The 22,243-nt window shown below is 42.6% G+C and overlaps 1 protein-coding gene across 2 annotated transcripts in view; it reads left to right on the forward strand.

Annotated features, from left to right (window-relative positions):
• EYA2 (EYA transcriptional coactivator and phosphatase 2) overlaps window positions 1-22,243 on the forward strand; it is a 293,763-nt gene that overhangs the window by 181,419 nt on the left and 90,101 nt on the right. For both annotated transcript variants that reach the window (XM_003826012.3, XM_034947752.2), the window contains exons 8-9: window positions 13,515-13,657; window positions 21,366-21,449. In XM_003826012.3, coding sequence (XP_003826060.1) covers window positions 13,515-13,657; window positions 21,366-21,449 — 227 coding nt within the window. The remainder of the gene's footprint in view (window positions 1-13,514; window positions 13,658-21,365; window positions 21,450-22,243) is intronic.

Below are 22,243 nucleotides of genomic sequence, written 5' to 3' on the forward strand. Positions count from 1 at the left end.
TCCTTAAGCATGTTCATTTTTTTTTCTTTCAACTTGTATTTTAGGTTTGGGGTACACATGCAGGTTTGTTACATGGGTAAATTGCATGTCGTGGAGGTTTAGTGTACAGATAATTTTGTCACCCAGATAATCAGCACAATACCCACTAGGTAGTTTTCCAGTCCTCACCTTCCTTCCATCCTCTACCCTCAAGTAGGTCCTTGGGTCTATTGTTCCCTTCTTTGTATCCATGTGTACTCAATGTTTAGCTCCCACTTATAAGTAAGAACATGTGGTATTTGGTTTTCTGTTCCTGTGTTAATTCACTTAGGATAATGGCCTCTAGCCCTATCCATGTTGCTTCAAAGGACATGATCTTATTTTTTATGGCTGCGTAGTATTCCATGGTGTATATATACCACATTTTCTTTATCCAGTTTGCCATTGATGGGCAGCTAGGTTGATTCTTTGTCTTTGCTATTGTGAATAGTGCTGCAATGAACATACACATGCATGTGTCTTTATGGTAGAAAAATTTATATTCCTTTGGATATATACCCAGTAATGGGATTGCTGGTATATATCCAAATGGTAGTTTCATTTTAAGTTCCTTGAGAAATCTTCAGGCTGCTTTCCACAGTGGCTGAACTAATTTACATTCCCATGAACAATGTATAAGCATTCCCTTTTCTCTGTAACCTTGCCAGCATCTGTTATTTTTTGACTTTTTAATAATGGCCATTCTGATTGGTGTGAGATGGTATATCATTGTGGTTTTGATTTGCATTTCCCTAATGACCAGTGATATTATTTTTTCATATGCTTGTTGGCTGCATGTATGTCTTCTTTTGAGAAGTGTCTGTTCATGTCCTTTGCCCATTTTTTAATTGGGTTATCTTTAAGGATGTTTGTTTCTGATGGCACAATAGTTTTAGGAAACCCTTTTGATTAGCCAAGATTTTTTGGCTTCAAAAGATATAGAAAATCCAATTCAAACTAGTTTAAGAAAAAGCAAATGAACTTTTAGGCATATCTAACCTAGATGTACAGGGGTTTAGAGCTAGGTCCAGGTGTTCCAATGACAATGTTGAGACTTAGTTTCTCTCTTCCTTCTGGCTCTGAATTTTCCTGAGTTCATTCCATTCTCAGGCAAGCTCCTCCCCTATGGTGGCAAAGATGGCCACCAGCTACCCAGAGCTCAATCCTGTCTGCTAATCCATCCCAGCAAACATAGTTCCTCCTTCTTAGCCATTCCTGCAAAAGTCCCAAGTAAAGCTCCCATTGGCCCAGCTTAGGTCACATGCTCATCCCCAAACCAATCTCTGGTCAGTGGAATGGAATGCTGGGATGAAGCAGCAGACTTTGGGCTCATGCCTACGGCTGGAGCTAGAGTTGGGGTCAGCCTCACCTCAACCACCAGGGACTGAGAGTGAGGAAGAGGTGATCACCTCAAAAAACCTAGAGCATTGTAACTACAAGAAGACAGAAGAGACACTGGGTGAGCAAAAACAATAAATGTCCACAACCTTAATATGGATGCCACCTACACTATGAGCAACATGTGGCAGAGTCCATGTCCTGACCCCTCTGTGGTCACAGAACTTGGTATGTAACATCCCTATGCAACTAATGCACCAGCCTGTGGATTCATTCATTCATTCCCCAGACCTGCTATGCACATCTTCTCTTTTACAAGGTGGTTTTGGCTTATCAACATTAAATAACATGGCAGCAATACATTAGAATGTCAGTAGATATCACTGAGTTTCGTTCCTTTGTCTTCTTTTCTGAAACCTACCGATGCTGTAGGGCTTTGCAGAAGCTAAGCTAGCACGATGGTGTGGAGACAGTCATCAACAAATATTAATTGGTTGATTGTTAGAAAAGGAACAATAGGGAAGACCCACCTGTTTCGTTCCTGGGGTTCTTGGTGTGGCTATTGATTTTAGCCCTTAAATTTTCCATCACTGGGAATGAGTGAGTTATCCTTGGTTTGATGACAAATGGAGACAATATGGCAAAGCATGTTAAATAAAGTCAACTTTTTAAAAGGTTTAGAGCTTGAGCATTGATTTTGGTCATTGTGATCTCATCCCAGAATATTTAATGATGCATAGTACCTATTTAATAACTTTCTTTGAAGAGTTTGAAGTTTAACAAAGTTTTTCTCTGTCATCATCTTGAATTATCTTTAGCCATCCTGATTTTCAGAATGTGGTTCTTCCGATCTCATTTCAACAAAGGAGAGAAAAACAAAACACTGATGAGAAATTAGGGCAGAGAGGAACTATAAGCAGGAAACCATCGAGTAGATGCCACTATCCGTCTATAATTCAATGGTGAACTGAATGGCAAACGAAAAACTTACCTCCCCAGAATTTGAGTTTTGTGGGAAGGTTCTCTTCATTCCCATCAGGAGTGAATATAAAGGCTCATTGTGTCTTTGAAATTTTTCTGTCTTGTTTCCCTCTGTTCTTCCTTTATCCCTTGATCAAAGGTTCAACAGTAAGTGGTTGAGATGGTTTTTACTGTGTGTCTAACAAGCTGACATAAAATCTAATGACGTAAATAATGGTCAGCTGTAGCTGAGGTCTCCTGCCTCTTTTTCCTAGTGTTCACTGTAAAGGAATTTAAGCATATGTGTGTGCACATGCGCACATGCACGCACACACACACACACACACACACATTCATGCACTCTTTTTAAATTTCCCATAAAAACTCTACTTTTGAAATTATCCAGGATATCCTTGAGTGGTTGGTTCCAAACTCCAGAGGCTCCAGAGGTTTACTGACAGATCACACTCACTGTGTGCACTGCCTGGATATAGTATTTTGGTGCTCTCACCACTCACATCCCCCATGCACCCCATCCTCGCCACAGGACACTCTGCATTGACATGCATTAATGTGTGTGTGAAGTGCCAACAATTTGCAGATGATTACAGGGCAATTTGCTGATATAGAGGGCAGAATCTGAACATCTCATGTTACTTAAGAGAAAAACCAAATCATTGGTTCCTTAAGGATTTTTTTCTTTTTACATTTTTAAGTATGATACAAGTTATCTAAAAAGAAGTTGAAGGATTTTTTAACTTCTAAGATCAACTTCCTTTGCCAAGAGAAGAAGAATTTTTTTAATCTCTCAAGAAGAAATTGGGAAGGCTCTTCCGTGTAATTTGGCAACATCTAACAAAATTTAAAATGCATAGACCTTTTAACTCAACTATTCGACATCTAAGAATTTATCCGAAAGATAAACTTTGACCTAGGTACAAACACTTAAGTAAAAAGAATACTTATTTTTTTACTGATTAAAAATTTATTAATACTATTATGCAAATAATTTTAGTGATAACCACAAGGGTTTTGTACTGTTAGTACATAAATACATACAAAAATGCATTTTGAAACTTCTTGTATCCCCTTTATCCTTTTCAATTTCTGTTTATGTTTGCTCTACAATATATATGATGGATCTGTGCAGTAGAAAATTTTTTGCTGATGAGTATGGTACAATCAGAAATGTTTGGAGACTGTATCAGTTTCTTCTTGCTGCTGTAACAAATTATTATGACCTTTGTGTCTTAAAACAACACAGTGATATTTTACAGTTCTGGAGGTAAGAAATGCAACATGGCTCTCACTGAACTAAAATCGAGGGGCCAGCAGGGTTATAGTATTGGAGGCTCCAGAGGAGAATCACTTCCTTGCCCTTCTACCTGCAGAGGCCACCTGCCTTCCTTGGCTCATGACCCTGCATCATTCCAGTTTCTACTTACATTGTCTCATCTCCTTCTCTAACTCCTGCCCCCGACCCCTTATAAGGACTGTTGTGATTCCACTGGGCCGACTCAGAGAATCCAGGATCATCTCCCCATCTCGAAGTCCTTAAGTCAGTCACATCAAGAATATTTATTTTTTAAAAAAAGAATATTTATTGCAGCAGCATCATAGCAAAAGGCTGGAAACAACCTGGATACCATGCCATTAACAGGAAACAGGTTAAATCAATCATGGTGCATCCACCAGTAGCATACTATACAGCTGTTAAAAAGAATAAGTTAGATATATTTGTGCTACTATGGGTTTCTCTTTGAGCTATTGTGATAGGTTAAAAAAAAAAGCAGGAGGCAGAATTACATGGGTAATGTGAGCCTGAGTTTTTTAAAAGTTTAAGTGTAGGTTAATACCCATATTTACTCATATTCCATAAGGAATTTCTAGAAGGATGCAATAAGAACTGTTAATAGTCATTTTCTCTGGAGAGGAAAACAAGATCTGGAGTGAAAGGAAAAGACTGTATGTAACAGGCAATCTGTAGAACACTCCACCCAACAGCAGCAAATACACATTCTTTTCAAGTGCACATGGGACATTTACCAAGATAAATATTAATATCTTCTGGGCCATAAAACAAGTTTCAGTACCTTTAAAAGAATCAAGGCATACAAAGCATGTTCTCTGACAGCAGTGGAATTAAATTAGAAATAAATTACAGAAAGATTTTTGGGAAGTTCCCAAATCTTCAGAATCTCAATAATATACATTTCAGTGACCCATGGGTCAAAGAAGAAATCAATGGGAAATTAAAAAGCACTTGGAACTGAATGAAAATGAAAACAAATATATCAAAATTTATAGAATGTCATTAAAGCGGTACTTAAAGGGAAACTTATAGCACGAAATACCTGAATTAGAAAAGAAGACACAATTACCACAGGTATCAGGTGAAGGAAGGGAGGGAGGGAAATGAGGGAGGGAGGGAGGGAAATGAGGGAGGGAGGGAGGGAAATGAGGGAGGGAGTAAAGGGGAGTGGAGGGGAGGGAAGATTGGTCAAAGGATACAAAATTTCAGTTAATAGGAATAAGTTCAGAAGAACTATTGTACAATATGGTGACTATAGTTAATAAATAAGGTATTTGTATTAGTCTATCTTCATGCTGCTGATAAAGACACACCTGAGACTGAGCAGTTTACAAAGGAAAGAGGTTTAATGGAGAACTCAGTTCCATGTGGCTGGGGAAGCCTCACAATCATGGCTGAAAAAAAGGAGAAGCAAGTCACATCTTACGTGGATGGCAGCAGGCAAAGAGAGAGCTCGTGCAGGCAAACTGCTGCTTTCTTAAAACCATCAGATCTTGCGAGACTCGTTCACTATCACGAGAACAGTGCAGGAAAGACCCTCCTTCTTAAAGAGACAAGGTCTTACTCTGTCACCCAGGCTGAAGTGCAGTGGTATGATCATAGTTCTCCGTAACCTCGAACTCCTGGGCTCAAGCAATCCTCCTCCCTCAGCCTCTCAAGTAGTTGGGACTACAGGTGTGTGCCACCATGCGCAGCTAATTTTTAAATTTTTTGTAGAGATGGGGACTTGCTCCTCCTTGTCTTCGGCCATGATTGTGAGGCTTCCCCAGCCACATGGAACTGAGTTCTCCATTAATCCTCTTTCCTTTGTAAATTGCTCAGTCTCAGGTATGTCTTTATCATAATTCAGTCACCTCCCACTGGGTTCCTCTCATGACATGTGGGAATTGTGGGAGTTACAATTCAAGATGAGATTTGATGGGGACACAGAGCCAAACCCTATCAGTGTTATATACTTGAAACTTGCTGAGAGAGTAGATTTTAAGTGTTTTTAGTAAAAAAAAAAAAAAAAAAAGTGAATGTTAATTAGCTTGATTTAGCCATCCCCAATATATAGATATATCAAAACATGTTGTACATCATAAATATACACAATTTTTATTTGTCCAATTAACAAATCATCATCATCATCTACAGGGTTGCTGTGAAAATTGAAATAAAAAGGCTGGGCATGGTGGCTCATGCCTGTAATCCCAGCATTTTGGGAGGCACAGGCACGTGGAGCACCTGAGGTCAGGAGTTCAAGACCAGCCTGGCCAACATGGCGAAACCCCGTCTCTACTAAAAATACAAAAATTAGCCAGGCGTGGTGCCACACGCCTGTGATGCCAGCTACTCAGGAGGCTGAGGCAGGAGAATCACTTGAACCTGGGAGGCAGAGGTTGCAGCAAGCCAAGATTTTACCACTGCACTCTAGCCTGGGTGACAAAGCGAGACCTTGTCTCAAAAAAAAAAAAGAAGAAGAAGAAGAAAGAGAGAGAGAGAAAGAAAAAATATGCATTGCCTATTATTATTATTTTGAGACAGAGTCTCGATCTGTCCCCCAGGCTGGAGTGCGATGGTGTGACCTTGGCTCACTGCAACCTCTGCCTCCCAGGTTCAAGTGATTCTCCTCCCTCAGCTTCCTGAGTAGTTGGGATTACAGGCGCCCACTACCATGCCCGGCTAATTTTTGTGTTTTTAGTAGAGACGGGGTTTTACCATGTTGGTCAGGCTGGTCTCAAACTCCTGACCTCAGGTGATCCACCTGCCTCAGCCTCGCAAAGTGCTGGGATTACAAGCGTGAGCCACTGTGCCCAGCCAACCCTGCCAATTATTAAGTAACATGCAAATATAAATAATGATTAATGAAAATATATTTAAGAACTCACTTTAACCCAGACAGTTAAATATAATAATTTTCATCCAAAGGTATGATTATTTAACTTAATTTAAAATTTTTTAAAAATAAGAAAAGAAGAAGTAAAACTTCATGAAGTAAAGAGATAAAATGACCTGGTCACCTATGTAGAAAATCTGATAGAATCTATGAAAAAGCTACTAGATCTAAAAAGTAACTTTACCAGTGTTGCAGGGTACTAGGTGAATATCTAAAAATCAACAAACAACAGGAAATAGAATATTTTAAATGCCATTTGAAATAGTATCAAAGATGTGAAATACTCAAGGTTAAATTTGGCAAAAGATATGCATGACTTTACACTAAAACCTATAAAACTGCTGAGAGAAGTTAAAGAAGGCATTAATAAATGGAGATATATACCTGGTTCGTGAATCAGAAGACTTAATATTGTTAAAATGCCAGCTCTTCCCAAATTGATCTATAAGATTAATACAATCTCTATCAACATCTCAGGCTTTTTTTTTTAGAAACTGTCAAGCTGTTTCTGAACTTTAAATGGAAATGCAGAGACCAAGAAGAGCCACAATGACTTTGACATTACTTAACCACATAATGTACTTAAGTACATAACCACAGTACTTAAGACAATGCAGCATTGGCATAAAAATAGACAAATAAATCAATGGAACAGAATTGAGAGTTCAGAAATAGGTTGGGTGCCGTGGCTCGTGCTTGTAATCCCAGCACTTTGGGAGGCCGAAGAGGGAGGATCACTTGAGGCCAGAAGTTTGAGACCAGCCTGAGCAACATAGCAAGACCCTGTCTCTGCAAAAAAAATAAAAATAACCCAGGCAGTGGGTTGTGCCTGCAGTCCCATCTGCTCAGGAAGGTGAGGTGGGAGAATTGCTTCAGCCAGGGGTTTGGGGATACAGTGAGCTATGATCATACCACTGTACTCCAGCCTGGATGACAGAGTAAGACCCTGTCTCCACAGTAAATAAATGAATTAACCCACATGTATATGGTCACCTGATTTTTGACAAAAGACAATTCAATGGAGAAATGGAGAAAGGACAGTCTTTTCAACAAAAGATGCTGGAACAGCCGAGCACAGTGGCTCACGCCTGTAATCCAAGCATTTTGGGAGGCCAAGGCAGGTGGATCACCTGAGGTCAGGAGTTCAAGATCAGCCTGGCCAACATGATGAAATCCCGTCTCTACTAAAAATACAAAAAATAGCCAGGCATGGTGGCGCACACCTGTAATCCCAGCTACTTGGGAGGCTGAGGCAGGAGAATCCCTTGAATCTGGGAGGCGGAGGTTGCAGTGAGCCAAGATCATGCCACCACACTGCAGCCTGGGTGACAGAGCAAGAGTCCATCTCAAAAAAAAAAAAAAAAATCCTGAAACAACTGATTATCTATACTTCATACCTCACATGACACACAAAAAATGCAAAATAGATCATAGACTTAAATATAAAACTGTAATCTTCTACAAGAAAACATAGGAGACAGTTTTGTGACTTTGATTTAGGCAAAGATTTCTCATATGTAACACCAAAAATACGATCCAAAAAGAAAAAAAGAATATAAACTGGACTTCATACAAATTTAAAACTGTTCAGAGAATGAAAAGAAATCCATGGTCCAGGAAAAAATAATTGCAAGGCATATCTCGAATAAAGCATGTGTACCCAGAATATAGAAGGAGTGTTCAAAATCCAATAATAAGAAAGCAAACAATCTGATAAAGAAATGGGCAGGGCCAGGTGCAGTGGCTCATGCCTGTAATCCTAGCACTTTGGGAGGCCAAGGCAGGCAGGTCACCTGAGGTCAGGAGTTCGAGATCAGCCTGGCTAACATGGTGAAACCCTGTCTCTACTAAAAAATACAAAATTAGCTGGGTGTGGTGGCATGTGCCTGTAATCCCAGCTACTCGGGAGGCTGAGTCAGGAGAATCGCTTGAACCCAGGAGGCAGAGGTTGCAGGGAGCCAGAATTGCACCACTGCACTCCAGCCTGGGCAACAGAGTGAGACTCTGTCTCAAAAAAAAAAAAAAAAAAAAAGGAAACAGGCTGGCTCTGTGCAGTGGCTCATGCCTCTAACCCCAGCACTTTGGGAGGCCAAGGCCGGCAGATTGCTTGAGCCCAAGAGTTCAAGACCAGCGTGGGCAACATGGGGAAACCCTGTCTCTACAAAAAATACAAACATTAGACAGGTGTTGTGGTGCAGGCTTGTAGTCCCAGCTACTCAGGAGGCTGAGGCAGGAGGATCGTGTGAGCCCGGGACATCAACACTGCAGGGAGCTGTAATTGTGCCACTGCACTTCAGCCTGACAGAGTGAGACCCTGTCTCAAAAAATAAAGAAATAAAAATAAAGAAATGGGCAAAATATTTGAACAGATGATAGATGCCTCACCAAAGAAGATATAGGGATGGCCAAAAGCACATGATTAAGATGCCAAACGTCATTAATCATTAGAGAAATGCAAATTAAGTTCACAATGAGACAACCACTACATACCCACTGGAATGGCTTTAATCACAAAGACGGACCATACCAAGGGCTGACAAGGATGTGGAGCAGCCAGAACTCTCATCCACTGCTGGAAAATGGTACAACCACTATGGAAAATAATTCATCTGTTTCTTTCTTTTTTTTTTTGGAGACAGGTTCTCACTCTGTTACCCAGGCTGGAGTGCAGTGGTGTGATCATAGCTCACTGCAGCCTCAACCTCCTGGGCTCAAGTGATCCTCTGGCCTCAGCCTCCTGAGTAGCTGGGACTACGGGTGTGTGCCACGAAACCCAGTTAATTTTTGTATTTTTTGTAGAGACGGGGGTCTCATTATGTTGCCCAGGCTGGTCTCAAACTCCCAGGGTCAAGCAATCCTCTCACCTTGACCTCCCAAAGTGCTAGGATTACAGGCATGAGCCACCATGCCCAGCCTCATCCATTTTTGAAAAAGTTAAACACTACTTCTTATATGACCTAGCAAACAAGCTCAGTAAAAATAAAAAGCTTACATCTAGACCAATGTGTGAATTAATGTTCATAGCAGCCTTATTAGAACTGAAAACTAGAATCAACCCAAACGTCTACCTACAGGCGAATGGATAAACAAATTCTGATGTATCCATACAATTGAATAGTACTCAGCAATAGAAATGAAATATTAGGCTGGGCATGGTGGCTCATGCCTGTAATCCCAGCACTTTGGGAGGCCGAGGTGGGCGAATCATGAGGTCAAGAGATCGAGACCACCCTGGCCAACATGGTAAAATCCTGTCTCTACTAAAAATACAAAAATTAGCTGGGCGTGGTGGTGCATGCCTGTAATCCCAGCTACTCAGGAGGCTGAGGCAGGAGAATCGCTTGAACCGGGGAGGCGGAGGTTGCAGTGAGTCAAGATCTCACCACTGCACTCCAGGCTGGCAACAGAGGGAGACTCTGTCTCAAAAAAAAAAAAAAAAAAGAAATGAAGTATCGATAAACACCGCATGTACTGAATCTCAAAGCAATTATGCTGACCAAAACAAGCCAGAAAAAAGAATACATACTATATGATTCCAATTGTTTAAACCTCTAGAAAATTCAAACCAAAGTCTATAGTGAAAGAAAGCAGATTAGTGGTTTTCTGGGGAGGGTAACTGGAGGAAGAGCTTATCCAAAGGGATAACAAGGGAATTCTTGGGGTGCTGGATTTGTTTATTGTGTTGATTGTGGCAATGGCTTCACAGATGTGTACATACGTCAAAACTTAAGAAATTGTGTACTCTAAATATGTCTAGTTTATTGTATAGCAATTGTGCCTCAGTAATGCGTTAAATAAGTAAACACATTAAAAGAGAGAAAGAAAAAGAATGAAATTACTCCAACAAAGGTTTACATAAATTGTGCTATCCTGTGGATCTCTGACTGTGACCTTGAACTTTTACTCTGTATTAGTCTGTTCTCTCATTGCTATAAAGAAATACCTGAGACTGGGTAATTTATAAAGAAAAGAGGTTTAATGGCTGGGCACAGTGGCTCATTCCTGTAATCCCAGCACTTTGGGAGGCCAAGGCAGGCAGACCACTCAAGGTCAGGAGTTCGAGACCAGCCTGGCCAACATGGTGAAACCCCATCTCTACTAAAAATATAAAAATTAGCCAGGTATGGTGGCGTGTGCCTGTAATCCCAGCTAAAGAAAAGAGGTTTAATTGTCTCATCATTCCTCAGGCTGTACAGGAAGTATGGTGCTGGCATCTGCTCAGCTTCTGGGAAGGCCTCAGGAAATTTGCAATCATGGTGGAAGGTAAAAGGGAAGCAGGCACGTCTTACATAGCCAGAGCAGAAGGAGGGGGTCAGGGGAGGTGCCACACATTTTTAAACAACCAGATCTCATGAGAACTCACTCACTGTGCGGTACCCGGGGAGGGGGAGATGGTGCTAAACCATTCATGAGAACTCCATGCCCATGATCCAGTCACCTCCTACCAGGCCCCGCCTCTAACACTAAGGATTACAATTTGACAGGAGATTTGGGCGGGGACACAGATCCAAACCATATCACTCCTCATTCTCAAGAATGTGTACGTTTGGGTAAAGGCCTGGGTTTTTTTGTTTGTTTTTTTGGTTTTTTTTTTTGGTACCCCTGCGAAATTGGTTTCACACAGACCTTATTTTAGACATTTCTTAGATAACTAGCATTTACCCCTCTTTTTAATATTTGCCTGTTTTAATGGGGGGCAAACAAATGTTTTCTAAGCCCAGTAGCCTTAAACTACCAAGTGAACCAGGAAAGACCTTATTTACATTGCTCTCCAGCATCTGTGAATTGAGAAGAAATTCTTTTTCCAGAGGAAAGTCTTTGCTCACTCAATGTTTGGGAATCTCTCATGCTGCATCCTGAAGACTCTGGGGAGGTGGAAAACACCCAGCCATCCTGACAGCGCAAAATCATGTCTTGTCTTATTATGTCCTTAGTCTGTTAAGAAGCTTTTATAAGTATTAAATAAACAAAGTTCAGTCCCTTGGGTCTTAAAGGGAAATAGTTCTTTCAGTGTAGAAAAAAACTCCCCCTAGCCACGTCTTTTTAGACAAAGGCAGTTTCCCCTGATGATCCAAGAACTGGCAATTAGGACAGGAAGGATGGGGTCTGTGTGACACATTTGGGAGCTAAACCAAGCAACTGTAAAGTGAGAAAACGGGATGGGATGTCCTCGAAGGTTCATGCTGTTTTACAGTTCTGTCACTCTCTAGTGACAAGGACAGGCCCAAATTTTAGTTCTGGCTCTGCCACTCATTTGCAGACACATGGTCCAGTAAGTTACCTCACTAAACCTGAGTTACCTCATTAGCTAAATAAGGGTAGTAAAGTACAATCAAAAGCCATGCATTTAAAACATCTGTGCTTAAGCAGCAACACAGCTCTGATGCTGGCTTTGGGACCTGGGTCGGGGACAGTGCTGCTTCACTTGTTGGGGACCACTAGACAATCGCCGGTGGGCACAAGTGTGACAGCCTCTCAGTGGGGCCACACCCAGGAGCACCCCGAAGTGAGAAGCAGCAAGGACCCACATTCTGTGCTGCGTCTCTCACTAATCCACACATATCCGTGGGTTGACTCCAGCCAGAACTCCATTCAAGTCACCTCCTAACTGCCAGGCCTATGCTAGATGCTCTCGCCTATATAATCTCCTTTACTTCTCAGATTGACAGCTCTCAGCAGGTAAAGCTTAAAAGGCTTGCATTTAATAGAGAAGTGGCGGGGCACGGTGGCTCACGCCTGTAATCCCAGCACTTTGGGAGGCCGAGGCAGGTAGATCACCTGAGGTCAGGAGTTCGAGACCAGCCTGACCAACAGGGTGAAACCTCGTCTCCCTGTCTCTACTAAAAATACAAAAATTAGCTGGGCATGGTGGTGGGTGCCTATAATCCCAGCTACTTGGGAGGCCGAGGCAGGAGAATTGCTGAATCCAGGAGGCAGAGTTTGCAGTGAGCCGGGATCACGCCATTGCACTCCAGCCTGAGCAACAGAGCGAGACTCCGTCTCAAAAAATAAAAATAAAAATAAAAAAATAGAGAATGGAGGGAGCCCAGTAGGGAGAGGAAAGTAGAGAATCCTTCCCATGCAGCCCCCATTTACCTCTGGGGCAGAGAGAGGGGAATCTTCTAAAGGTGGAAGAGTGTAATGCTCAGCTACAGATAAATACGAGTTGCCCTCCTTCTGTTCGTCTAGGCATTCTCAGGATTTCAGATTGAGAGAGTTGTAAATGCATAACTCCTCCATCATTACAGCACCCAGTGGCCCCTCCCTCACTCCCTGCACAAGGCCTTCCCTGACTAGCCCCATATAAATGAGTCACTTCTCAGCCCTCCCTGCTGCCACACCCTGATTGATTGAATACTCGATTGGTTGATTTTAGAGAAGAGGCCTCGCTCTGTTATCCAGGCTGGAGTGCAGTGGCGCTATCATAGCTCACTGCAACCTCTAACTCCTGGGCTCAAGCGACCCTCCTACTCTGCCTCCCAAGTAGCTGGGACTATAGGCATGCACCACCACACGAGGTCAACTTTTCTATACTTCATAGAGACAGGGTCTTGCTATGTTGCCTAGGCTGGTCTCAAAGCAATCAAGCGATCCTCTCACCTTGGAGGTGCTGGGATTACAGGCGTAAGCCCCCATGCCAGGCCCCCTGACTTGTTAATTCTCTGTGGCCCATTTCCCTCCCGGGCTTGGTGTATGCTTACTTGTCGATGTGTCTGATGGCTGTCTCCTCTCACTAGCGTTGAAGTGCTGTGAGAACCAGGACATAATCCCACTGCCTGGAGCAGTGCCCGCTGACCAAGTGTCTGCTGGATGGATGAAAGATAATGAAGGTCACCAATGGGCAATTTAAGGGACTTCCAAGGGCAGTTTTCATCCTACGAGATCTTTGCCTCTGGTGCTGCCTTGGAACCCACTGCTTTGGAGCTAGACGGTGCTGTTGGGATATTTCCCAGGAGGAGACACCCAGCAAAGCTTCTGATTTGTCCACCATTCCCTTTCTTACGCCAGGTGAATACAACGCACACAATGGACCTTCCACGCCAGCGAAAGAGGGAGACACAGACAGGCCGCACCGGGCCTCCGACGGGAAGCTCCGAGGCCGGTCTAAGAGGAGCAGTGACCCGTCCCCGGCAGGGGACAATGAGATTGAGGTAATCCAAAGGGGCTCTGTGTGACCTGGTGAACGTAATCTCCATCTGAGGCCCAAACAAGAGTGGGGACAGAGTTTTCTCCAAGTACGAGGCGGAGAATCGCCCTTCGTGTTTACAAAGCATGAGCAGGGAAGCATGAGGTTGTCCAAGCAGGTAGCCCTGGGGCCAGGACAGAAGAGAGGTTCTCAAACTGAAGCAGCATCAGAATCACCTGGGGGGTGGGGGATGGTGCTTTTGAAATCAGGGATTGCTGGGCCTCTGCCCAAGAGTTTCCAATTCAGTAGATCTGGGGCAGGGCATGAGAATTTATGTTTCTGACAAGCCCCCAGGTGATAATGATGCTCTGGGTTGAGGACCACACTCTGAGAGTCCCTGATAAAGAAAAGAATGGGCCTCCGACCTTCCAGCTGGGTTAAAGTGGTTCTCTACCCTGGTTACCCAGCAGAATCATCTGGGATGCTCTTTAAAAAACAGATACCCTGGCCCCATCCCAGACCAATTGAAAAGACTCACTGGAGGAACTAGGGGGGAGGAGGGGAGTTTTAAACATTCTCGGTGGGGACTCTAATAAGGCTTAGATATTGATCTGTGTGGAGGCTGGCTGTAATGAGTGTGCCTCTATTTCTGGGATTCTGGGATTCTCACTTCTCAGAAAGGGGCTCTCAACCTGGACTGCACACGACAATCACATGAGGACTTTGAGAAACCTTCATTATCAAGTTGCACCTCAGACCAATTAAATCCTATTCCCTGAGGGTAGAAGCTAGGCATCAGTGTTTTTAAAGCTCCGTGGGTGATTCCTGTGTGCAGCTCAGGCTGAGAACTAGTGGTCAGGGATGCTCCAATCTTTTTTTTTTTTTTTTTTTTTTTTTTTTAAGTGGAGTCTCTCTCTGGCTCCCCCATCACCCAGGCTGGAGTGCAGTGGCACAATCTCGGCTCACTGCAACCTCTACCTCCCAGGTTCAAGCGATTCTCTTGCCTCGGCCTCCTGAATAGCTGAGATTACAGGTGCACGCCACCATGCTCAGCTAATTTTTGTATTTTTAGTAGAGACGAGGTTTTACCATGTTGGCCAGGCTGGTCTTGAACTCCTGCCCTCAACTGACCTACCCGCCTTGGCCTCCCAAAGTGCTGAGATTACAGGCGTGAGCCGCCATACCCGGACTTTTTTTTTTTTTAATCAGGTATACATGAGGTTTTCAACAGGATGCTATGGGATACATACAGATAGATAGTAAGATGGTAATCATCATGAAACAGATTACCAAGTCTACCAAGTAACTCACAAAGTTACTTTTTCTGTCTGAGAAAAGCAGCTAAAATCTACTTATTTAACAAAAATCTCTAATACAATATAACTTTATTAACTCTAATTCTTGTGTTGCACATTAGATCTTTATACTTGTCATTTGTTATGCAAGTGTAGTATTATTGGCCAGGTACTGACATTTTCCCAAAAACAAAACATTATGCCTAGGGGAGGGTACCAGTAGAAATAGGCAAAATGGATGCCCCAAAACCGGAAGTAAGCTACTGTTGTCCTATCAAGGGAGGAAAATGAGCAAACTCACCGGTTTATACTTCTTTGAAAAAGGCAGTCAGTTGCTGGCCTGAGTGTGCTGGGTGTCTCGGTAGGATTGTCAGTGCCAGGCAGTTCAAGTACACCAGTGTCACATCCCTATTTATAATCTGTATACTTTATGCGGCAGCTGCAATGCTCAGCCACAAACTCAGACACACTGAGAAAGATCACCTTTGTCATTTCCTTAAAAAGCAATGTAATTTTAACCCTGAGTCCCCACGCCACCAGATGGTAGGAAATTTCATTTCATTATTAGGGACGCTCCACTCCCAGGATTAAATGAGAATCCAGGGGGTCAAGTGGTCTCAGAAACCAGACCAGCCTCTGACGTCCAGTGTGGCTGGGTGGCCCCTGCCACCTTCATTGTCAAAGCCTGCAGTCGTCACTAAAAGTCCAGCCACTCTCTGGTGTTTCCATGCTATACAATGGGTATGGAAATCTTTCTTGAGCCTGAGAACCTTGAAATATTCGCTACAATTCCTTGGTTGCAAGCAACAGAAACCAGTTCCGGGCCCAGCACAGTGGCTCACGCCTATAACCTTACCACTTTCAGAGGCCGAGGTGGGCAGATTGCTTGAGTCCAGTAATTTGAAACCAGCCTGGGCAACATGGCAAAACACCATCTCTACCAAAAAAAAAGCCAGCCATGGTGGCACACACCTGTAGTCCCAGCTACTCAGGAGGCTGAAGTGGAAGGATCAACTGAGCCCAGGAGGTAGAGGCTGCATTGAGCCATGACCACACCACTGCACTCCAGCCTGGGCGACAAATTGAGAACCTATCTCAAAAAAAAGAAACCAGTTTTGGTTACTTAAGCAAAAATGAATTTACTAGGAAAGGACAATGAGAGGAGGCCGTAAAACCAAGTTTAGAAAGAAAGTAACAAAGACACTGTTGAGAAATCTAGGAATGCCAGAAAGCAAACATTTTAGAGTGCAGTGTCCTGTCCTTTGGTGTCCGATTCCAAGAAGACAGTATCCCAGTGGCCTAGCTTGGGTCTTACCCCTTAATTGACAGCACCACCAAAATAGCACACAATGGGGAAGGAAAACTAGGATGCTCTTTTCAGAAGCCCTGAGGTTGGAAGCTAGGGGTGGGGACCGGGACCTCCAAGCAACACATGCTGACTTCAGCATGTTCAGGGCATTTGATATTTAGCCAGTGGTCCCTAGTTCACCTGTAGCAGTTGTTTATAGCTGGGGTCAGTTCTGATCACCCTGGAAGATATTAAATATCCTGAACATCATGCTTGGTGCCCTACACTTGGTCAGCCTCGCGAGGTCTACCAGTAGCCTTGATCCATGCTAGAGACCTGGTGCAGAGCAAGTGTTCCCACTGTTCCTGGGGCCATTCTCAGTCCAGGGAATTCTGTTCTTGCTTTTTGCCTTATTTTTAAAGCTCCATCCTTTCCCCAAATAGAGGAGATTTTGCACAATCCCTTCAGTGGGTTTAGGCCTTTGCAAAAGACTGAAAGAAAACATATTGGCGTCAGGTTGTACTTGCTGTCTGCCTTCCCATATTCCTAGACTCTACTACCAGCTTGAAGTTGCAGAGCTTCGAAAACACAGAGAGCCACACATACATAATATTCCCTCCCCACAAGAAAATCATTCAGTCACCGAACATGTTTTCTGCTCTCCATAGGGGAACGGCGGGGGTAGAGAGAGATTTTTCCATTAAACTGAGAAAGAGGTGGGGAGGGTTATGGCATAGAAGTCAGGGATTATAGGGTGATATTATTCTGGAAACATCTGCTTCTTGATTTCAGCATAAGTACCACTGGCAAGAACCATTGAAAAGGTGTGAGCTGTGTTTCACTTCTGTGCTTAATGTCATCATAGAAGGTTTGCTTGGGTCACACCTCTTAAGTCTTTGGCTGTTTTGCTAATGACTGAAGCCCACGGGAGAGAAATTATGTGGAAGTGGAAAGGAGGAAAATTCTGAGCATGTATTAGTTAAAATCCTTCAGCTGCACGTGCCAGGGACCAATTTGAGCTACTTAGGTGAAAAAGCAGAATTTATTTTAAGGATACAGGGCCTCTCTTAGAACTTAAGGACAGAAGTAGAGTAGAGTATCAGCGAGGCACTGGAACCAGCAAGGGAGACAGGGACAAGAAACTGCATGTATGCCTTCTCTTCCCATTTGCCACAGTGAAGATGACAGAACTCCCAAACTATAGTGTCCTGGCAGTGCCTTCATGTGCTAGTTACTGGGCACAGCTCTCCTCTGGGCCTCCTCACTCCTCCTTTGCCTCTACTCCCAATGAAACCAGGTCCTGGTAAAGTGTTAGTTTGTTTGTATCTTTCACCTTCTGTTCTTGTCTCTGGAGACTACCTGTCAGATCCCGGGGTCTGGGTCCAGCCCATGCTGAAGTCCGAGGGGAGTGGGTGGATGGGTAGAAAGAACACTCAGGGGGCCATAGGAGGTGAAATGTAGTTTTATTTAGCAGCTTTCTCATCAGCAGCTTTCTCACATTAGCTGTCTCGCATTGTCCACCTTTATCTCGGCTGTCTGCTTCGGCTCTGCGGCTCCTGCTGCCCTGACAGCTGCAGCCGCACAGCCGGCTCTCCCTTGCCTTCAGGGTCAGCAGCTTAACTCTTCCCCTCTCTGGGCACCAGCGCAAGCTGTGCTGTGGCTCCCCTCTGTCTATCTGCAAAACAGTCATTCTCCCTTACAGGGGCCTGTAGCTTCATTCCCTCTCTGGGCACCAGCGCCTGCACAAGAGCCACATTGAGCCAAACTGAGCCAAGAGCCGTGCCCTGTGCACAGCGTCAGCAGGGCAATTATATCTTCTAAAGACAGTAGTGACTGCAAGCCAAGTATGAACTACACAAACAGGTTATATAACAAGTGGAGGTATGCACCTGCACGCCAAACTTGCTGAGTCACGCAGGCCTGGATGTCCATCCTTGACCAAAGCACATCCATGTGCCTTACGCTGCCCTTGTCTCCCCTTCAGATCACATGGCTAAACTTGGCCACCAATAGCCCTCCCCAAAAGACAATTACTTTCTTCCTAGCCCCAATTTTAAATTGCAAAAAAAAAAGGTCTCTGACCCACCCATGGTTAAGGACGCACCCTGGTCTGCACCATGATGGCCTAGGGAATAGGGTCACCTGCAGAATGGCCACCAGGAACTTACCCACTAAGAATCGAGGATGGTAAGGTAGTAGGAGAAAGGGATGGATTTTTTTCAGAGAGGATTTAATGGATAAAGCAAGGGAGCCTGCACTAAATTTGAAAATATTTGCTGATTTTTAAAAATTCTGTTACTGAAATTTCTAAATTTAATTTCCTAAGTTCAACCCCAGTGAATTCAGATAAGTTAGGACTTGGCATGTTTGAATCGCAGAAGGTCCTTCTCAAACACTGATTTTCAAACATTTTTACCATGACCCGTAATAAGAAATATACTTACTATGATGGCCCAGCATATATATGCACATAAATATAACTGGTCCAAAAGATTTATGAAATAATACTTAGCCTTACTAATTGCTTCAGAAATCCCTGTACTAGAGAATCTGGGATGCTAATACCTTTTTCATTCTAGATATTTCTCTTAACTTTCAAAGGCATGGCAAATGCCATTGTGTTAATACAGCCATTGACCTCCAGAGAGTTTTAAAAGGTGGCCCATTCAAGATTGCATACTGGGGAGGGACATTTGCCTCCCCTTCTCAACACTAGCTACAGAGTTAGTCAGGTCCTTTGTCCTTGAAAATAATGATCACCAGAAAAATAAAGAAAATCAACAGTATGAAAAATAAAGAACAAGAATAGCCGGGCGTAGTGGCTCACCATGCCAGCACTGTGGGAGGCCAAGTGGGGAGGATTGCTTGCATTCAGGAGTTCAAGAACAGCCTGGGCAACATAGCAAGACCCTGTCTCTACAAAAAGAAAGATCAAAAATTAGCCAGGCATGGTGCCACATGCCTGTAGTCCCACTACTCAGGAGGCGAGGTGGGAGGATCGCTTGAGCCTGGAGAGGTCTAGGCTACAGTGAGTGATGATTACACCACTGCACACAGGCCCTGTCTCAAAAAAATTTTTTTTTAATTAAAAACAATAAAGGCCAAGGTAAATAAATGGGATAAGTTAGAAGTGAAGTAATTTAAGAAACATAAAATAACTTAGGGAAATTCTAATTGGTTTTCATATAAAAACTCAAGATCTTGCATCCATAAAATAAGAAGTGGAGGCTACTGGGAAAGGAACACTCAGAGGGAAAAAAAGTTATTGGAAATTTTTTAATTACTGCAAAAATCAAAAATTTAATAAGGGTTGTAAGAGAAAGTTTAAGAAATCTCCCAGAACACAGATCAAAAAGACAGATTTATTAAAAAATATTGTTTACAAGGAAAGGCAGTATCAACCCAAAAGGTTTGATTTGACTATTGGGAATTTCACAAAAAGAAAACAGTAGAAAAGATGGGAGAAAATTATTAAAAGAAATAAGAAAATAAAAATTTTCAGATCTGTAGAAAGATGCAAGTCATTGGGTTGAAAATGCTGAAGTGCCAAACAGAATTCGTTAAAAAGAAGACCATACTCAGATATATCTTCATGGAATTTGAGGATACCAAGTGTAAAGAAAAGATCCTTTAAAATTCTAGAAAGAAAAAAAAGGTAAAACCTACAAGGACTGAGGAACAGTGAAATACCAGATTTCTCATCAGTGGCCCTGGACACTTAAAAAAAATGATGAAAGAATTCTTTCAAAGATCTAGAGGATATTGTTTTCAACTTGGAATTCTGTACCCAGAGAAACTATAGAGAAAAATAAAGATAACTTCAGATATTCGAGAATTCAGGAAGATTACTTTCCATGTACCATTTCAGGAAAAGCAACTTAAGGATGTATTCAAGCAAAACAAGGAAGAAAACCAAGGAAGAGAGACTTGGGATCCAGAAAACAGTGGATCCAACCCAGAAATACAGTGAAGGGAAGTCTGCAGCAAGCCTAAAAATGATCCAGTCCACATTGGAGGTTTCTATCACTGAGGATAGATATCTCCAATATAGAGTGTGTGGCTGAATTTGACATTTTAATGAAGGTACATTGTTGCAAACAAGAAAAAATTAATAAATTCTGACAAAACCAAAAAAGTTACATCAGACAGGTATGATACATATATGAACAAACTGAGATATGACATGATTTTAATTATGATGGAGTACAAGTAAAGAGAATACATGCAATGGTAGGGGCATTCTCCTTAAAATCAATCTGGGGATATGACATTGGACACATAGAGAAGACAATGCAATCTTAGCATATTACTTGGCTCTGTAGTGAACAATAATCACAAAATGTAAATGTGTATTACTAGTTACGAACTTTTAAAATTGACGTAGGCAGAGTGCAGAAAATTTAACCTTAGTTATAAAACCAATGTACAAACAAGTTTATCCTCATGGACAATATGAAAGTAAAGCTACAGCTGATAGACATTAGAGCGGGGAGGATGTATGGGAAAAGGTAGGGACTCCCATATCTATAGCTCCATATTTGTTTACCTTTTTAGCCAAGGGAGAATGTCCAAGGAGAATTGGAATAAAGGGACTCACATATGAGAAAGGAAACTCACATAAGTTTCCAGAGAAACAACAGAGATTTCCATGAGTTAAATCCTCATCTTTTAAGACTGCCCAGTCAAAAGATATTGTCTCAAGTTGAAAAATCAGTAAGTCAGGGTATAAATATGTTACTTAGAATTATAGAGGTGATCACCAGACTTTCTAAAAACAGAAATAGTTGAGCGTATGGTGAACAGTGAATTTAAAATGGTAGTATTTCATTTTGTAAGACGAGTTATATGATTTTCGTTGTTGATTTTGGCCTGAATCCTCCTTTTTGAGCTTTTATATGGAAGGCAAGGACAGACTTCTTGATTCTGACATCTTTTGAGTTGATAAGAGCCCAAAAACTGGGCATCCGAGTACACATGACACAGATAAGGTTGGATGGGGATTCATGACACATCAGTGAGTTACATGTTTTGTAACTAAAGATAATGTTTTTCGAGACTTCTTTTCCTCCAAGGGAATGAATTTCTGCAGACATTAAGTCAGATGCACGTGAGTCCATTTGTCTCCATTCTCTTCCTCTCTTTCATCACAGCGTGTGTTCGTGTGGGACTTGGATGAGACAATAATTATTTTTCACTCCTTACTCACGGGGACTTTTGCATCCAGATACGGGAAGGTAAGAATCCATTTTGTCTCTCTCTCTTTTTTTGTTTTCAACATTACTGTCCAGCCAGTTTGTCCTGGGAATTGTGCGGACAGTTTATGAGGCAGCTTCTCCAACAAAAGCTGCCCTTTGGGGGTCAGCCCAGGTTTAAAAATTCCTATGGCATTTTCCTTTCCCATGTGAAAATTTAATTAGCTTCCCCTTCTATTGTCTCCCATGCCTTTTCTTCCAACGTTTGAAGCAATCAACATTTACTTGATAGGAAATACACTTGTTGTCTTCAGCTGTCTCCCTTCCTAAGACAGTGGGCTATGCTGCAGCCAAAGCCAGTAATTCTAGCTAGAAAACGAGGTAAAGTACTTTTCTTCTTCCCTGTTGTTTAGCCTAGTGTCTCCGGCAGATGAATTTAATTTTCCTTCTGTTTTTTTGAGACAAGGGGGAGGCATTGTCAGCTCCAGTGTGGATCTTAGCAATCGTTTTGCAAATGTATCATCAACAAATTATGTCGGGGAACCATCTAGTTAGAATTCTAGGCAAATGCTATTGGCTGAATCGTGGTGGATGGAAGAGACCTTGAAACCACTTTAATAATGCAAAAATGAACTCAACTGCTAAAACTCAAACCTTGCCAATTATTTGGGTTCATCCCATGGGCTACTGAACAGACGACGAGTGGATGCCCTAGACATCTGTCATCTCTTCAGGGGCACGCATGGGGTGGAAGGGCAGTACTTAAGACGACAGCCTAGTTTTCATCTCCTCAGAGGTGAGTGACCCACTGGCAGCTGCTTCCACGCATGGGTAGG

The sequence above is a fragment of the Pan paniscus genome, chromosome 21, assembly GCF_029289425.2.
Source record: "Pan paniscus chromosome 21, NHGRI_mPanPan1-v2.0_pri, whole genome shotgun sequence".
NCBI lineage: Eukaryota > Metazoa > Chordata > Mammalia > Primates > Hominidae > Pan > Pan paniscus.